This window comes from Larimichthys crocea, chromosome VIII (genome assembly GCF_000972845.2).
Source record: "Larimichthys crocea isolate SSNF chromosome VIII, L_crocea_2.0, whole genome shotgun sequence".
Taxonomy (NCBI): domain Eukaryota; kingdom Metazoa; phylum Chordata; class Actinopteri; family Sciaenidae; genus Larimichthys; species Larimichthys crocea.
This window is the reverse complement of record NC_040018.1, coordinates 10367676-10386870: the sequence shown is the minus strand read 5'-3', so window position 1 is coordinate 10386870 and position 19195 is coordinate 10367676. Positions and strand designations below refer to the sequence as shown.

Here is a 19195-nt window from a genome sequence, read left to right as displayed (position 1 = left end):
TCAGAAGAAGAAGAAGAAATGATCTGCTGTTATTGAATCATCTTCGTCTTCGTCTACAGAAATACGATAGTAGCAGATCTAACTAACATCATGAAAAAACAATATAACCATTAAATATCTTTTTCAAAATATATTCGACAATCCCACACATTTTGAACAAGACATAAAAATCCCAAATAACCTCCCTCCATGTCTTTGACCCTGTGTTACTGTCACAAGTTCAAATTCACCCATCTTCTACTTAACTAATTAAAATTTATCTTTGATTTAATTACATCTATTCAACAATCTGCTCCGTCCTTTAACCTCTTAAACCCCACGAGCTGCTGGTGAGTCATTACAAACTCACTCAAAACTTTGTTTATACCAGCAGAATGTTGTTAGAAAGGTTTTCACTGATTTAAAACAAGTCAGGATGAATTTGCACAAAACGTCTAGAATATTTCCATTTGATGGAGCAGCGGTAACCTCGCGAGGCAGCTGGACTCTGCGTAAGAAAAAACATCTGGCGCTTTCAGTGCAGCAATAAAACTGTAGTGGGTTTTGAGTGACAATTCACTCAGTATAAACATCATATAGCTTCAATGAAGTGTACGAGACACTGTCAGACGGAACACTATGATTCTTTCAACCATAAAGTTACTTAAGGGGAAATGAAAAGGAAAACAGGACGGATGAATAAACTTTTTTTTATGTTTCCTTTGATTTCAAAATGTAATCAAAAGCTGCTGTACTTTTCTCCCTTTTGAACTTTGTACACACAGATGTCACTGTTAACAATTGTATAGGGACTATTGCTTTAATAATAAGTAGCCTACAGTGAAACTGGACCCACATTCTGGTCTTTGTGCATCAGGCCATTTAGGATGTTTTAGTAGAACTGTCGTTGTCTTTTTTCTGTTCGCATATTATACACATATGTTTCCAGGACATTTCAGTCCTATATGGGAATCTTAAATACATGGGTGAAAACAGAATAGGTTGTGGTGTAAATAATAAAATGAATGATGGCTGAATTCCATTTAGCTGCTTCAGTTTCAGGGTCCTGGTATTGTGCATGATGACTCACTGTCATGACTTACTGGGACACTTAAATAGCACAGAGCCATCCTTAATATGATTAGTAACACCTGCGCTTTCCTGCTATGACAAGTCAAAATGTGTGGCGTTAAATAAATAAAAAAAAAAGCCTATTCTCCACACCCTTGGGTACCTTACATGAAATATACAATTTGAAATTCTATCAAATTTATCAATGAAAGTGTTTTATTTTGAAGAATGAGGACATTTACTATATATATATATTTGCATGTTTAATTCAAATAATGTATACTTAAAGTTCCTGCTGATTATTTTCCAAAGTATAAAATAATTCTATACTATTTTGAGTGTATTTTTTCTTTCCCCGGGGCATCCATTGATTTGCATTCCTTTCAGCGTGGTATAAAATTCTTTATGCAGGGAGCTTGTTTCAGATATATCATTCATCACACACAATATTATCCGTTTTGTTCGTGCTCTGGTGTGATGCACCTCGGAATGATTACTTATTTTAAAAATCTTCACAATCTTATCACCAAACATGCAACTTTGCTGTGATAGATTATGTACCTATCTCAAAGTTTCAAGCATCTCTGCAACCGATGACGCCGAAAGGTAATAACTGCATTCAACCATCAAATTAAGCATGTGGTGCTTTATGAATGATGTGAAGTACAATGGTTATATGTGTGATTTGGAGTAATGGTCTAAATTTAAATTCTCCTTCAGTCACGTTGATCTTGACGTCAGTGTGTGAGCGCACAATGTTTGTCACTGCAGGCATCTTGGACACAGGCCACAGTACCTGCCTCTGGAGAACGGTTTTGATGAATGGTTCGGTGCACCTAACTGCCACTTTGGCCCCTACAATAACAGCAACAGACCCAACATCCCTGTCTACAACAACACTGAGATGGTTGGCAGGTAGTATCACACTCGAGCACTCAGATATACATAACAGCAGACAGAAACAGAGGGCTGAGAATCTATAAAAATCTTCCATCCCCATGACTCAGAGGAATAGTTTGGCTGGCTGCTCCTCTGGATGAGTCGAGTGTCTCCCCTCCTCTTCCTTCCCTGTACCAGCTGTGCTTGTGTATTCCATTTTCCGCCCATTTGTTTTCCCCAAAACAGCCATATGTGTATTCAGGGTCATTGGAACTGGCAGCCGGGCGTGTTTTTCGCTTAGCCATGGGTTTAATCAGCTCTGCATACCTGGGCCCTGGACAGACGTATACACACACACAAACTCAAACACACATAGACACATATACACGGAGACACACACACACGCCCTCAAGAGACGGCAGGTTGTGTTGGCTGTATGCGGAGACACCTGGAGGAAGTGAAGCGTAAGAAAGAGAGATGCCTGTCACCGCTTCTCCGCTCGCCGCGCCACGCTTCAGCAACACCTCATAACAGTTCCCTCTGCTCGCCTCTGATGAGACTTCCCAAATACTGTATGTCTTTCACCAAAAATCTCCTGCAAACACGGTCCGCAAGAGGGGAATTTGCTTCCACTTGTTTGATCTTATTGTCGGCAGTAGTTTGGGTCCATTTAGAGGCAGATTGAGCGATAATAAAATCAGGTCATGGTGAAGCAATCATTTCATTTGTCTGAATAAGCACAGGGAGAGATGGCACAGCGGGCTGGTGGGGAAGGTTTCATTTAATGAATTGTGTCAATCCACTTGTTTTCCAGATACTACGAGGAGTTTATGATTGACAGGAAGACTGGAGAGTCCAACCTCACACACATCTACCTGATGGTAAGCTAAGGCTGCCTCAGCTCTGTAAGCCCGAGCAGATCATGTCAGCCAATTTTATAGACTGGAATGCAATTTCATTGTCCACCAGAGTAGGAAGTGGTCTTTGCCTCACTAAAACATAAAAGCACACGCACATTTAACAAACTAAAAGAGCAATTAAAGCACTGATTTTGGCCTTTGATCATTGCAGTGTTTTTCCACCATCAGAAGTGGATTGTTGAGTTTTGCGCACGCTTGTCTTGATTATCTCCGCCGTGTACATCAGTCCCTCCAACTCTGTTCTTAAAGGGATCAAAAGCAGCCTGCAGAGACACACTGCATGCTTGAGAGGTGTAATATGTCATCACAGGAAGAGGATGGATCTGTCGAGCAGAGCTTAATAAAGCTCATATTTGCATGTCCAATGGGGCTAGGCTGGTTTCTGTAGAGCGGTTATTAATGTAATGGTGATTATTTTGGAAAATGAAACAAAACTTTGATGTATTAGCTTATATCTCTGCTAGTTAAGAGTTTTGGCCAGCAGCAGAAATAAAGAAGTCTGACATCAGTCCTCATATGACAAAAAACATTGCAAAAAACAGTCAGTGCTATATCCAGTACTAAAAGCTTTACATATACTTGCCAGCCTTGGGACTTCATAAACCACAAAATCAAATCACAGCGCCTGGTGGTCAGAAGAATTTGAGATTCAGAGACTTTGTTTGCTACATTCTGGTGACTGTTCAACAATGAAAATAACAAAACAATATGCACGTTTTTATGTTTAAACAATGATCAACTGAAGCTGCAAACATAGAATCTGGGGAGCAGGCAAAACATCCTGATTCTCCTTGACGTGTTTGGTGTATTTAGACAGTTATACACACTTTACAGAGCCAGAAACAAACATGTCGTGATAACAAACAAGCAAAATAAAAGTGTCAAATTTTGTCATAAACATGTATATAGATGTACACAATGACATCCTTTTTACACGCAAAAGTTAATATCAGGTGTGTGAGCCATAGTTAAACTAAGTTGAACTTGAAAGTAACATGGAGCCAGTGTTTTTTCCATTCATGTATATAAATGGTGGCTTTTTCTAAGTAAACCTCATTGCCACTTTTTTCAGACATACACTCAGTTACTCGCTTGGGCACACCCAGCTCAAACTAATGCAGTCTAGTCCAACGGCCCTGCAACAAATCCATTATCATGTTCAGGTTTTTTTTTTTTTGTCGAAACTGTTTTGCATTACTGAGAGGTGTTTCTAATATTTATTCTACCCTCACGGACGTTAACGCAGCAGGCAGAGAAATTCCTCTCAGTATAACGCACTGAGCAAATGCTACCCTTTATGAAGGCTGTGTTTACTGCAGGACAGTTGTATAAGGCTGCATTAGTTTGAGCTAGGTGTACCTAATTAAACTGGCATCTCAAAACATGAAGTAGTACGTGGTATGCAGGTGAAAAAGAGGTAATATAGTTGTAGCCCTGTAAGTGAATCTACAGTAACTCATTTGACATTTGGGCTGACAGTGTTGTGACGCTCTCTCACACCTCCCACGTCTCCAGGAAGGTCTTGACTTCATAGAACGTCAGTCTCAGGCACGTCGGCCCTTCTTCCTCTACTGGGCACCCGACGCCACTCACGCCCCTGTCTATGCCTCTAAGCATTTCCTCGGGAAGAGCCAGCGAGGCCGGTACATCACATCCTACCTGACTGTTTTAATGCAGAAGGTTCTGAATGAATGTATTTCTCATAGAGGACGATGTGAGCTGTGATGGTCTGTGTTCTGTAGGTATGGTGATGCAGTGATGGAGCTAGACTACAGCATCGGTCAGATCCTGTCGTGGCTAAAGCTTCTGAGCATAGACCAGAATACCCTTGTCTTCTTCACCTCAGACAACGGAGCTGCTCTAACATCAGGCCCATATGAAAGTAGGCTCTCTGCAGTGAAAAGCACACACACATTTTCTTTCTTTGTCAAACTTAGTTGTTGCTGTTTTGACTAATTTTCTGTCCTACGTGTGCTTTTGTGCTTCTCATTCCTCAGGTGGCAGCAACGGGCCGTTCCTCTGCGGGAAGGAGACCACTTTTGAAGGGGGAATGAGGGAGCCCGCCATCGCCTGGTGGCCTGGACGCATCAAAGAGGGCACGGTGAGCTTTTACCAAATAAAGCCGATCATTTGCTTAATCCCTGCCATCTTCTCTAGAGACCAGACTAGAGTTAGACCCAGGAGCTAGTTTCTCCTTTCCTTCTAAGCATTGTTGCTCCCTAATGTTCTGCCTATCAACAGGTACCAGGAGCGGAAATGTTCTCTGTAAGCTGCAGGCGATGTATAGGACTGTAAAGCAGGTTGCGAGTAAAGGAGTAATTATTTCACTAATCCCCTCTTTTGAATGATTGTTGCTTTTTGTTTCAGTTGTGTATCGTTTACCACTTTACACGAGCACGCTCCATTGGCGGCGTAACCAGTTCATCTTCTATCGAGCGACTGAACTTCAGAAACTGAAAAGATAAATGGGGCGATTGCTGCCGCGAAGTGTGTGGCTGCCCCTCTGTTTCCTCAAATATGTTTGGCTGGAATTAATACCCAAAACTCTCTCTCTCTCTCTCTCTCTCTCTCTCTCTCTCTCTCTATTTCTCTATTTCCTCACTCCCCCTCCCCAATTTAACCCCCCACCCACACCGTGATCCTCTAAGCCCGTGCGTTCTGCAAATGACTTTTAATTGTATTAGGGGCAGCTGTGACACGGGGCTGTGACGCAGAGGGATTTGGTGGAGGAGCGAGCGGAGGCTGCAGTCTGCAGTAAGCCTTGCCCCTGGCTCATCTCACAGGGGTGTGTTGGGGCCTGATAGCACGGCGGAGTAGCGAGGGAGAGGGGGATTGGGAGCGTCTTAAGCGGCTAATCTGTTTGTGTGTTTGCTGAGGTTGGATTGAGCTGTAATGAGGACTTCAGTATCTGAATATGCCAGGCGCTCAGGATAAAGGAACGGAGGGGTGGAGGGAGTGGGTGCGGGGAGGTGGTGGTTGTGGTGGTGGAGGGGGTACAGGGAAGGAAGCAAGGAAGAGGTAAAAAAGAGGTGGCTGGTGTAGAAAAGGGAAACGCAGGAGGAGTGCTGAAGACGTTGGCACTGCCACACTGCCAGACACTGTGTTGTGTTCGCAGGGCTTTGCTGCACCTGTGCCACATTAGAATTGACCAGTGTGTCTGTGTATGGGCGTCTGAGTAATGTTTTGTTTGATTCTACATGTGTATGCATGCTTTCATATGTGGGCTGGATTACGCGCATGACAGATAACTTTCTAGACCAGTGAAAGAGGCACAGATGTAAGTAATATTATACCAAAGCAGAACATCACCAATCACCTGTGTCTGTGTGTGTCTGTGTGAGTGTTTGCAGTTGTTGCTCGGCTGTGAGAACCAGGGTCAATAGATCCTCCCTGAAGCTCTCTGGGGTTGTGATGACAAAGCTGCTTTGTTGGAGCTACTGTACTCCACAGCTCTGGAGTTATCCCTCTCTGCTGCTTGGGAGGGAGGTCAGACCAGGCACAGGGTTGCCCCCTCCACCCACCCACCGCCCTCCTCCCCTCTTTTATTTGTAGTCTTCTGAAATCTCTGTTGATCTGTGAATTGAAAAGTCCATAAGCTCTTGAAGCAAAATGCTCGAGACAACAAACAGCCTCGCAGGCCTTTGTCAAAAGGGGGATTTGAGCAGGTTTATTGTACCGACTGAGCACGGATGCATCTTTTATAGTATTAAGATGAGGAGAAAAAGTTTCGGTGGATGTGGGTGGGGGTAGAAAGACCACATAGTGTGCATTTCCACACGTCTTAAACAGACAAAACGCCTGGATGCATCTGAGTGATGAAACTTGGATGGAAGGAGGTGTACTGGAATGAAGGAGCACGCCTGGTCTGAAGCAGGTGCAGATTCAGCATTCTCCCAGTGCCCGAGGGTGGGGGGGTCGACGGCGAGGGGCCAGGATGATGAGGGGTGGTGGCTGTAGGAACAAAGCTGGGAAGGCGGGTGGAGGGGGGGGGGGGGGGGGGGGGGGGGGGGGGGTCGGCCCCCACAGTGTTGTCGAGCATCACAGTCCCTTTTGTTGGGTTTTATCAGGCAGCAGACACACGGGCAGAGTGGCAGAGACAGGGATAGAGGCACTGCCTCCTCAGATAACCAACATCACCACTCACGACGCAGAAAGAAATGAGAGAAAGAGAGGGAAGGACAATGTGACATTAATAGAGAGTGATGAGTCAGTCAGAAAAAAAAAGAGTAAAGAACAAAAGGATGAAGAAAGAATGAAGTTCAGGGTAGTCTGCAAAAGAGGGCAGAGCTAATAAAAGAAAAGAAATAAAAGATTGCAAGTCATGAGATAAATTTCTCTGTCAGACCAGTCCGAGTGTGAAAGTTTGGATTCTTGGTCATGCAAGTTATTACCAACTAAATGTCAGTTTGGCTTCTTCTTGTGTCCTTTTGTCCTGTCTTCTTTAATGGTTTGTGTGTGTGTCTGTGACTTTAAAAAAATGAAGTGAAGGACTAAATCTGTGAGTGTGTGTGTGTGCGAGAAAGAGTGTCTGGATGTGCAGATAGATCATGGAATTCATTGCAAAGCCTTTTCTGTGGCTAGTTCTGTGGTTACAGAAGAAATGGGAATTCATTTCAGTGCTTAGGAGCTTGTGTGTGTGTGAGTGTGTATGTGTATGTGTATGTGTGTGTGTGTGTGTCTGTGTCTGTATGTGTGCTGCCTGCCGATAGGAGCACAGCAGCACATGGCGGTGCAGCTGCAGAGGCCTGATAGCACTATCTGATTGTGAGCGTGCCGTCTCCCTCTAAGGCTCGCTCAGGAGAGAATGGAACGGAAGATCAAGGATGACAGTGAAAAAATGGCATTTTATCTGAAAATAGTTCAAAGTTTATAAATAAAATAAAGCTTTTCACTGGGACTGGGAGAAGGAGATAAAACACCAGCTCGCTCCAGCTCCAGCCGCCTGCTTGCCCGGGCCTTGTCCTCACCCTGCTTCCTCTTCTCTTTTTCTTGGTTCTTCCTTTTTCCTTTCCCCACCCCAAAAAAAAAAAAAAAAAAAAAACCTCATTTAGAAAGAGAGGCATTTTAGAGGTTTTTATAATAAACCTGCAAGCAGAGATTAGAGGAGAGTGAAGAAATGCACCTCTTTCCTACACGTGTACACACAACCACACATACAAACATCCTATCATGATGATGCATTGCATGTCCGCGTTCATGAAGAAATTCCAGCATAAACGAGCAAGCTTTTGGTATTGCTGCAGCGTAAAACAGTCCATTCATCAAGAGATGTTATTAAATATTATGTTTGTGTGTGTGTGCGTGTACCAAGGACAAATGAGGACCAATGTGTTTTTTGGTCCTTGAGAGGACACTTGGTCAAGTTTTCTTTTTCAATTCTGACTCACAGGTTGTGTGATGTAGCTTCTCATACTGCAGATGTTTTCATATTTCTTTGTTCTTTTTGCAGGTGAACTTCCAGTTGGCCAATGTGATGGACTTGTACGTGACCTGTCTAGCATTGGCTGGCATCAGCCCTCCTAGTGACAGAACCCTTGATGGAATAGACCTGACACCAGTCCTGCTAAAGCAGTTACACACACACCAAAACAGGTGAATACACACATTTGGATTTTTTTTTAGGGCTGTTACTTTGAACAAAGAGCCCCCGGATTTTTAAAAATGTTTTTTTATGTTCATGATCACATCCCTGAGTGGGAGAGCAGTGTTAGTTTCATCATAGATCTTTCTTTTCAGCAGATCAGCACGGCGACATTAGCACTTCCAATGTAAAATAGCAGTGCTAGTATGGCTGCATACTCTTTATTTCGTGTTTTATGTAAGCAGGGAGGAAAAAATTAGAAAGTTCGTGCTTCTTCACTGGATGGTGAAAAAAGTTTGAGAATGTTTAAAAAAAAAAAAAAGCGAGAGTGAACTTTAAAGCAACATTATGTAAGAGTTGTTATTTTTTGCAATTTGGCACCAACGGTTTCAGAGTGCAATACCACTGTCATAAGTACGGACAGCTGTACACGTGTATTTGTTATGATTAGCAACAACGAGAGTCGAAGCGCAGCAGCCGGAGAGCATCAGAGGGAAAACCAGAAAACATTTTCTCCATAAAATATGATGCAGTTTCGTGCAAATCAGTGAAATAGTTGGTGGTGTATAATTAGTGGCGTGAAGCATTATGTACTTCTCGCAGGAGATTGTAGCCCTGTCATAAGTTACATAATATTACTTTAAGTGTGAGTAAATTAGTGTCCATTTTGGTGCAAATTCATCATTAGTTTTCCTTCTTCTCATCCTCAACAGGCCAATCTTCTATTACCGTGGGGACGAGCTGATGGCTGTGAGGCTCGGAGAATACAAAGCTCACTACTGGACCTGGAGCAACTCGTGGCAGGAGTTTAAAAAAGTAGGACTTCCTTTGAACACAGCAACTCTGTCCCATTTCTGTTTTCTCGGTTCCTGATTCGCAGTGCCACATCCTCCCTCTTTGTCTCTCCTAATCTTGCTCAAACACACAAACACTTTCACTGTTGGTGTTATCTTGAAAATGGCTCATCAGTTGACTGCTGTGTACATCAGAGCGTAATGAATATTAATGAAAGGCCCCCACATCAGCAAACTTACATCATTCATCAACCAGTTGACTTGTTTGTTCTAACTCCAGTGGAGATTTTCTTCCTCTCCATTTACATACCGACGTTGCCTGCTGTAGACTTGTTTTTTTTTGGGGGGGGCGTCATGGTGTTTAAAAGGAAGAAAGAAAGGCAGATGCCAGCAGTATCTTTCGGCCGTAATTACGTCAACTCGGTGCTGATTAAATATATCAGGAAAAATTCAAAATCTGACACTTAAGAGGCAGGATAGTGTGGTCCTTCTTTCTCCCCTTACATCCATAAAAACATGTCCCCATGTCCTCCCTCCATGGCTCTGCTTTTCCTGCGATCCAGTTTGTTTTATGCCCCATCGGTCGCTTAAATTGCTCTCTCCTTCAGGCCCGCTGAATCAATAGCAGCCTCCTTTATCAACTCATGTGAACTGAAGTGGAACTTCACAAATAATGGCGTCTGATTGCCTGTGAGTTGCCTATCGATTGGTGTGTGTGTGTGTGCGTACATGAGAGGGAGAGAGGCAAGGAGGATGAGAGAAAACATGTTCATGTATGTTTGATTCTCTATATAGATGTGCATGTCTGTGTGTGCTTTATGGAGTGGGCCGCTGAGCTCCTACCAGGGGACATTCAATTCCAGATACGCTTCATGTCATTATGGCTGAATCCTTAAACTGTCCATCTCATGAAACCCATAGTACATTTTATAAACATGAAAAATGTAAACAAACTGACTTATGTACTCATACCGAGCTGTTTCACACAGTCAGGCTGCACATGAAATGTTTTCAAAATGACCTTTAGAAGGAAAATGTTTTTCTGTCCTTGTTTCTGTGATAGGAATAATACACATGAATAATTATTAATTAATCATTCACCCTTAAGATCTCTATATATGTTTCACTTTAACCTGTCTTGCAACAGAAATCAGACCTCCAAGTCCTGTTTTCCTGCTCGCTCTGGTAATACTTTTAAAATATAATTTGGTTTTCTCAGCCCATGGTGAGAAATAAACAAGGGAAGATGTGTGTCTGTGAAGAAGAGCGAAATTACAGGTTAATAGCTGGGAGACGTATTGCTCTGTCCTGGCTGTGTTCATGCAGCTCAGCCATGAGGAAAATGAGAAATTTCACAGGCTTAAATAGCTCTCATCAAACTCTCTCGAGGCAGCACGGTGATGTTAATATTGCGAAATATAGTTTGTCGTGACTGCGGCTCCTTTTTGTATCTGGATTGCTGAGCAACCTTTGCTGTAGTAGGAGCTCTGTGGCAGCTGTGATAGTTTTTTTTTTTTAACCTCGTTGAATACTTCACAAGGTGATAAATGAAAACTGAAAAATGAATTCTCTCCCGGACACCTGTTAGCCTGCGCTGGTTACTTATTTCTGCTTCAATTCTGGTGCGGAAGAGATACTGAACTAGTGCTGCGGTGACTTTGTGGCACTGTGACTTCACATTACAGCCTGTTCAACATTTAGAAAATGCTCCCTAGATCAGCTCCAAATTGTAACATGTCTATAGAATAAGTCAAATATACTAGTCAAAGATGAGTTTACAGTATATATTGTTGGAAATATTCAGCCACAATCTGCATAAAATAGTTCTCCTTCTCTTTTGCATCAAAATACACACCAAGTATTTCTTTTTCCCAAAACCTATTCCTGCTACCACTGGATCCTCCTGCACCTTATCATGTAATAGCGACTGCTCTGCTCCAGTTTGAAAGCAGCCTAGTTGTATCCATAGCATTAATGTCACGGGAGATATGGAGTTCTCGCTGTTATGTCTCGGGTACAAGAGACAGAGTCGGAGAGATACACGCAGCAGGCCTTTTTTCGCTGCTCCTCTGGGATTTTTCATTCTTTTCTGCATTTCTAAGCTGCTGGCTTCAAAAGACAGGACACGTCTGGATGAGAGGAGGCTCTGCAGGGCGGGGGGTATCTATCCTTTCTAACTCTCTCTCTTTCTCTCTCTTCTATATGTATTTCGAGGTGCTTCGTTGAGTGATCTCAGAGGGGGGCAGCAGCAGTGCCTTACAGATGAATGCTTTCTCAATATTAGTTGTGCTCGTCAAGACGTGTGTGTGTGTGTGTTCTCAATATTAGTTGTGCTCGTCAAGACGTGTGTGTGTGTGTGTGTGTTTGTCTTTTTGTGCGTGCGTGTGTGTGTTGAAGAAGTAGGCAGACCTCCGGGGGGGTTGCGGGGGGGGGTTCTGGAGAAGTGAGTGTGACTCAATCAGGCTGCGATCAGTGCCAGGCTCATGAGAATGGAGTGCAGAGAGCAGGAGCGAAGGCGTGGAGAGATGAAGGGGAGGCAGCACAAGCAAGAAAAGTCTTCTATTTTGCCAGTGACTTAAAGCCCTTTCTCAACAGTAGCTGCATAAAAAAAAACTCTACGGATTGTAAGATAATATGCATACAGGCTGTACTACAGCGAAAGCAGCAGGTGGCTAAACATCAGGTTAACCGAGTTCTGTTTTGTTGTGCATAAGACACACAGAGAGAAGTCAAAGAGTCAAATGTAAACCATCGGAAATGTCTGAAACGGGAAGTTTAAGAAATAGTCATTACAGAGAGCGACATAATCTCGTCTACTTCTTTAATTTTTATTTTTCTTAAAGTTAACTTGAGTGGTGCATGAAGAGTAAACGCATGTCTTTTTTATTACAGGTGGAACTGATCGAAGATATTGTGTTGTTTGTTTTCTGTAGAGAAAGGCTCAACTTCATTATGAGAGTTCTGCAGCCTGTTTTGGCTGTTCTGCTCTTTCCTACTCCTGTTATGGTGGGTTGCAGTTTTATTCCAACGGGGAGCACACAGATGACTCAGACAGAGTGGTGAAATGTTGTCAGTGGTTTAAAAAATAAATGTAAGGCAACATCACACACTTAAGCAACATGGAGAGAAGGAAAACCTTTCTTTCTGATCTCAGGGGTTCATTCATTCCTCCTCAAATGTCACTGAGGGTTTTACTCTCTTTGAAGTCACTCATTTAACTCTTTAGTCTACTTGAGTAATACAGTGATTTTATACATCTGCATTGTGCAATCAAGGCACACTCATTAACTTGATGAAGGCTCCTAGCTGGCTGATGGATTAGAAGTGTGCTCAAAAAAAAAAAATCAACTTTACCGCCTTCTTTTTTAATGATATAATTATTAGCAGATCTTAAGATTTTCTTCAAATTAAGAAACTCTATGAACAAGTTTTAAAGGTTTGTGTCTTTTTCTGTGTTTTCTCTCGCAGGGAATCAACTTCTGTCCAGGTCAAGAGGTTCCAGGCGTGACTACACATGACCAAATAGAGCACACAATGCAGCCACTTATTTTCCACCTGGGGCAGGATCCTGGGGAAAAGTTTCCCATCAGGTTAGTTCCCTGAAAATTTCAACTCAGCTGATCTTCAGGATAGGGGTGACAGAGGAGAGGAAAGGGGCAGTCAAGTGTTGGAAAATGAACAGGAGAGGGGTGAGAATGGGAAGGCAGTTTGCCTGTTGGTCACACAAAACGTGTATGAGATCAATGCTGATTCAGTGGCATGAAAAAGAAGGCGGCGGATTGATCCGCTCAGCCGGAGCGCGCCTGATTACACCCTTCTTCTTTGTGATTGCAAACAGCTCCTTAAAGATCACTATCTGGCCCTGAACCCTCCGATGCACGGCTGCGCGTTAAAATTGCAAGATAAATTGTTCAGGTCTCAATTGAGAGCGAGTGCTGTTTAATGGAGTTTTTTGTGCGTCTCTGCCTCAGCTCGGAGAGTTAAGAAATCGCCCTGAGAGGATGAGAGTGACGCCAGAGGACACAGACAGCCGAGGGAGGCTCAGCTAAGGCTATTACTAAATATGGGCTGCAAAGATAGATGAGCATCGTCGTCTGCCGCGTGCTGTCAGTGTGGAATATTTATGCGATCTTTTAGAAATAAACGGCGCAAGCTGACACCATGACTAATACATTAAGATAATCTCAAAATCGCTTTGATGAGAGAATATTCCTTTTGTGCACAGCCTTCTCTTCAGTTCTCTCCTCCCATAAAGCCTCCTAGATTGACCTTTCTTTTCTGTCTTCTGCAGCTCTGCCTCTCATATGTGTATATATATATATATATATATTTTTTTTTTTTGCCCTGGCCTCATTTCCTCTTTGCCTCCTGCTCAGTTCTGAAGTGAGATTGGATGATAAAACATTAATGTTGTTTTTCAATTGCCCATCTTTTAGTCGTGCTGTTCACTTGGAAGAATAATAAAATAAAAAAAATAAGCAAAAAGCAATCAATACGCAGCCATGTGTTGTGCTTAGTGCTAGATGTGTACACACAAACCAAAAATGCACACTCATTTTTCAATGGGGGTCATTGGGTTCGTCTGCAAGGTCAGCTCCACCCACACACACACACACGCACACACACACACACGCACACACATGTGGATGACCACTGTGAATGTGTTGCTCCATCCCCTTCCCTTCCAAACTTCTGTCTTACTTTTCCTCTCTCTCTCTCTCTCTCTCTCCCTCTCCCTCTCTCTCTCTACGTACCGCTGTGCACCTCCGCTCACTTCTCACCACTCAGCTGCTGTCCCTCTGCATCCATGGGGACCGTTCTCCTCCATCCTAGTTAAATGTGTGTGTGTGTGTGTTTGTGTGTGTGTGCGCACACATGTGTATGTGTGCGTTTTGTCCGTGTGCTCCTCGGTCCCCCAGCTGGACTGGCTGCCTGGCCATCATTAATCTCTGTCTGCACCTAAAGAGCCACTTAAGATGATGTAGGGCCTGTCTGCACACATACCTTCACTACTGTCGCAGCCTGTGATATAGCAAAGAGCTCACACACATACACGATCCCCAGTCCGGAACAGTCACCCAGGAAAACAGCGTGGATTGTAATTATGCAGTCTAGGAAGGAATTTGGGAAACAAAAACGGAGCAGGTTTTAGTTTCTAGTTGTTTTTCTGTTGTCTTGCACAAACAGAGGTCTAGCTGCCATTGTTCATTGGAGTTGGAGGGTGTCGAGGTCTGTGCCGGTGGTCCATCTGTCCTGGATGAAACACAGACCCAGCCAGGTGTACACCAACCTCTGGGTCCCCGTTGGATTTCCTCAAAGCCTTTTGCCGCCCTCCATCTCTCTGACCCAGGGTCCTGAGGTTAACACATCCTACCACCTACCTCAGCTCCCTAGACCGCCGCCCCCCCCCCCCCCCCCCCCCCCCCCCCCCCCCCCACCCCCCCCCCCCCCCCCCCCCCCCCCCCCCCCCCCCCCCCCCCCACCCCCCCCCCCCCCCCCCCCCCCGGTCATCCGGAGCCAAGTCCCCCAGCTCTGACACCGCAGGCAGACCTGCACAGTCTGGCCTCATCTGCTGCCTGCCACCAAACTCCCGTGTCCCCAATCAATAGTCCTTACTGAAGTGCTCAATTTCCACCGGGGTGGAGAAGACGGTGGAGGGGAGGAGGGGTGGGCAGGACAGATGTATTTGATTGTCTCCTCAATTCCCCCACCTTCTGCTACTGTGTGGTTGTGTGCATGGGTGTGTGTGTGTGTGTGTGTGTGTGTGTGTGTGTGTGTGTGTGTGTGTGTGTGTGTGTGTGTGTGTGTGTGTGTTCCAGCAATAGTGTTATGAATCAGTAATCAGAGTGGTGACACACCTGAGCAATGCCCCCATCCCCCTTGGGTGCCATACATTATAAATCAAAAGACTCCATTTGCATACAGGCTGCTTATTATTCCAGAATTTGCCTCTCCACTAGTAGGGTAAGGGTTATAATCATGATAATGAGCAGTGCTGACTGTGGGCTTTTTATTATTTGTTTGCAGAGAGGGCATAAACAAATGATATTATTAGTTTTTGATTTAGAGGTCTGCACTGTAAGATTTTCAGTGCATCGACAAAACAACGGAAAACTTCGCGTCTTCTGCAAGTTTCCACACAACGTGGCGTGCTTGGCTTGCAGACTTGCACAGGAGAAAGTGAATACTTGCAGCGGCCTGATAAATCTCCCTTACATTTACTTCTATTAAGTTGCTTCATCACTTATCACAAAATGAATCGCAACAATGAGTAGCGGGCGCAGATAGGAGGGGAGTGAAATATCCCTCTCGCTGATCGAGATCGGGCGAAAGCAAAACTTGCGATTTCAGATAACCGAGGCAATTTAATCTGAATGTCTGATTTGTAACCGAGGGGAGTAATCCGGTTTTTCCCTATCAGCTGGGGTCACCATGCGTAGATAGTTAGCTTATGACGAATGTGGCACACCGGGAGAGAGACTAATTGCAGCCGGCGCACTACCAGTCGAGTAATTGTAGGGGAAAGTAAAGACTGAGAGTATCAAGGAAAGGAGCAGGTGCTGGCTGATGGAGGAAGCCTTGCTGCCCTGTGGGAGATCTAAGAGGGGAGGGTAGGTGTGAGCTGGACAGGGCCTGGGGTTATTACTCTAATTGACACTTCACCTCACACACATGCACATGGTCCCCAGGGGCCAATCAGAGGGTTGGGTTTGCAGTGGAGGGAGGATGGAAGGCTGGCACAGGTGCTGTTGGGGAGCGTATCAGGGGTGTAATTGCACTGCTGATATTTGTCTGTCCGTGTGTCACGCCACCAGACGCCCACTCCCCCAACGCACACACACACACACATACACCCTCGCACACTCACACACAGCCCATTAACCCTACAGGTCCTATTGAGAGCAGCGTTCCTTTGAAAGCCTTCAGGGCCCCTGTGTTTTACACACTGAATATAATAATGCACAGAGGTGCTCGGGCTCACCGGTGTCCAACAGCAGTAATTGAGAGACAGGGGATGGGATAGGGGTTACATAGTTCACCCTGCTGAGCGAGCTCTCCCAAAGGGTGTCCGAGGCGGTCCGGCCTGTGTTTGTGTGTTTATGTTGTTGTTGATAAAAGTGATAGCAGGTCCCCTGCAGCTTGGATTGGACACATGTGAATGCAATTCATTCACTGCAACACAACCTTAGAAAACTGCGTATCTATAATTGTCATTTTTACCAATGTTAGAGACATTTATTTATCGAACACTTTACATTGGAATCGTCAAAAGTCATTTATGAGCTCTTGATTGAACAAATTAACAGTAGATTTGAACAAATTTGATGATTGACATAAGAATAATCAACTATTTTCAAATTTCAGTTTGAATACCCGTTGGTTCTAAACTTAGAAAAATGTGAAACTTAGCTGTCTTTATCAGGTTTCATTTAAAAACTCAGTATCTTTGAGTTTTGGTCACACGATATAAGACATCTGAGCCTTTTGGGACCTTGACAAAGGAAATATTAGATAATGAAATGTATTGTCAGTTGCAGCCTTACTGACCACATGCACTGTTCATTTGCAGCGTTCTGACTAAAGAGTATCAGGATGTGCTGAGCAGAATCTCTCCCATCGTGGATCAGCATAAGAAGACTCTGGTGCCCGGTGTTCCCCAGCTCAACATGTGTGACGTGGCTGTGATGGTGAGATTTACATAACATAAACAAATATACTTTATGGTGAAATTTGTATTGCCAAAAAAATAGTCATGTTTTGAAATGAAAGGTTTTGTTGTTGTGAGGTTTTTCCCACTACATCCGGAGGCAGCGGACCAAAGCCGGTTCAGTTCTCACAGCAGATACTGTGTGTTTCTTTTGGGCCAGCAGCCCTTAAAGTGAGGCGTGTTTGCACCTTATCGCTCTGTTCTCTCCATCACACTGACACATCAGAAAAATTAATGCATAAGAGAAATTGATAAAGCCTTTATGAAAGAATTAATTTTCTCATTTGCTATCTAGCTATCTGTATTCCCTCTCATCTGCGCTCTCACTGTTACTATCTCGCTCCAGAAATCCAGAAGTGTATTTTGTTTTCACCTTAACGTTTTACTTTTCCTAATGATTGTGTGTTTGTGTTCTGCTTTCGTGAGACAAAAAAAGATTTTATTATGATTTAACGCAGCTAAATTGAGCAGTGGCTTTGTCGTCTCGAGCATCAGAGCTTGTGAACAGCAGGGCCATGGATTCATTTGTGACGTAGCGCTGCCCCCTTGTGATGAAGGAAATAAACACAATTTGTCTCATCCCATGTCGTTGAAATGAAGCAATATGAAGCTTTACAGTTCTGTTTTTCATTTGGAAGAAACTAAAATATATTCATAGGTTTGTAAGTTTTATATAATAAATTTAATACCAGGTATAAATGTTTAAGAGGTTCTCACTGACAACAATTGTGCAGCATAAAAAAAAAAGGTCAATCTAATCTTCAGGTTTTAAAAATGAATTTGACTAAATATGATACAGTTACATAATCTAGCACTTTATGAAGCTTTAACATTCCATGACACCTTTGCTCCAGTAAAATAAACCTTTGATTGGACAGTATTTGAAGAATACTGACACATGGTACCAGTTATTGCAAAGCCAGGGGGAAAGAACTATTAAAGAGACAGTTCTGGTTTGCAGTGCTACTTCTGTGCTGGGACTTCTGTACTATTCTGTCTACTGTAGTTAACACACTGATTAGGTGTGAGCGCCTCATGCATCCCAATACAAAAAAACAGAACTATCTCTGTAAGAACACAGGACAGAAAACTGTGGCTACCTAATAGCCTGAGACGTGGCACAGAACAGGACACAAATTGATCTGATGCTCAATAAAACATCTTTTGATAACTTCATATTCTTGTACTTCCTGTGCTGACCTCTCTCTGTTACAGAACTGGGCGCCTGCAGGTTGTGAGAAGTTGAGGAAGTGTCTCAAAGTGCCAAAGTCTCAGCCCTGGAAGTGTGACTGGCCACACTGAGAACAAAAAATGAAGAAACAAAACCTGAAGATGTGCCTTTCTACATGAACTGCAAACTACCATGTTTTTTTTTTTTTTTTTAAGAATATCTTTTTTCGGATCTATTTGTAAAATGGTGTATTTACAATGTTTAAGAGAAGGATGTGGGACCAAGGGAAATATGTTGCTATAACAACATACATTGATTATATAAATAGATTTTGCAGCTGTGATTAATGAGGCAACAGTTTCTGAAGAAATGTTGCAAGAGCCACTTCGGACTAATTTTAGTGAAGTAGATCAGATAGGGAAATGTATTTATTTTAAACATTAAAGTAATGAAGTACTATGCTGGATTCTTTGAATTAAATTTGTATCCTTACTGCAAAACATGTGATTTTTAATAAAAACGTTATTTTTATTACATGTGGCATGACTATTTTTATTACACCGTAGATCCGGTACATTCATAATGCATACATTATGTGTACATACACAAATTTACTGCACTTCTGTTAATGACTCTTAAAATGCCTGACAGTCATCATCATTTCACTATGAATTCAATAAATAAACTCTAAAACCTTTGATAGTTTATTGTTGTGAACATTGTGACATTACTGCAGCTGATTTATTCATTGTGGTGTTTTCCAAAGGAAAACATAGTATCTTTGCTCAATACTAATGTGGTAAATATGGATAAATCATAGCTGTCATTATGTTCATAGAGGCTGCTGAGCCCAGTTAGATTGCCCGCTTGCCCAGCTCGGGTTCTGGCACAACACTGGCTTCGTTCCCTGTCGAAATTCCGGCACTCTCCCGGTACTCAGAGAGTTGATCCTGAACAGCCATCAGAGGAAAAAACAGAAATCATTTGCACCATAAAATATGTTTCACCAAAATCAGTGAAATAGTTGGTGGTGTGTGAATGAGTGCTACAAAGAGTTACATACTTATCACATCACAGGTGATCGTACCCAGC

General features: G+C 43.3%; 1 protein-coding gene across 1 annotated transcript; it reads left to right on the top strand.

The window, feature by feature from the left end:
* Positions 1-1392: 1392 nt before the first annotated feature.
* LOC104922746 (N-acetylgalactosamine-6-sulfatase) lies at positions 1393-18637 on the top strand. Its single transcript, XM_027281782.1, has 10 exons — positions 1393-1965; positions 2744-2810; positions 4365-4492; positions 4592-4731; positions 4847-4950; positions 8299-8441; positions 9144-9246; positions 12693-12814; positions 16795-16912; positions 18148-18637. The coding sequence occupies exons 1-10, from the start codon at positions 1955-1957 to the stop codon at positions 18232-18234; spliced, it is 1023 nt and encodes a 340-aa protein (XP_027137583.1). The 5' UTR covers positions 1393-1954; the 3' UTR covers positions 18235-18637.
* Positions 18638-19195: the final 558 nt, after the last annotated feature.

Excerpts from the sequence above, each read along its gene's own strand:
- LOC104922746 (XM_027281782.1), top strand. Across the intron at positions 2,811-4,364 it reads TCACACACATCTACCTGATG|GAAGGTCTTGACTTCATAGA; the intron begins GTAAGCTAAGGC and ends CCACGTCTCCAG. Across the intron at positions 4,732-4,846 it reads AACATCAGGCCCATATGAAA|GTGGCAGCAACGGGCCGTTC; the intron begins GTAGGCTCTCTG and ends CTCATTCCTCAG.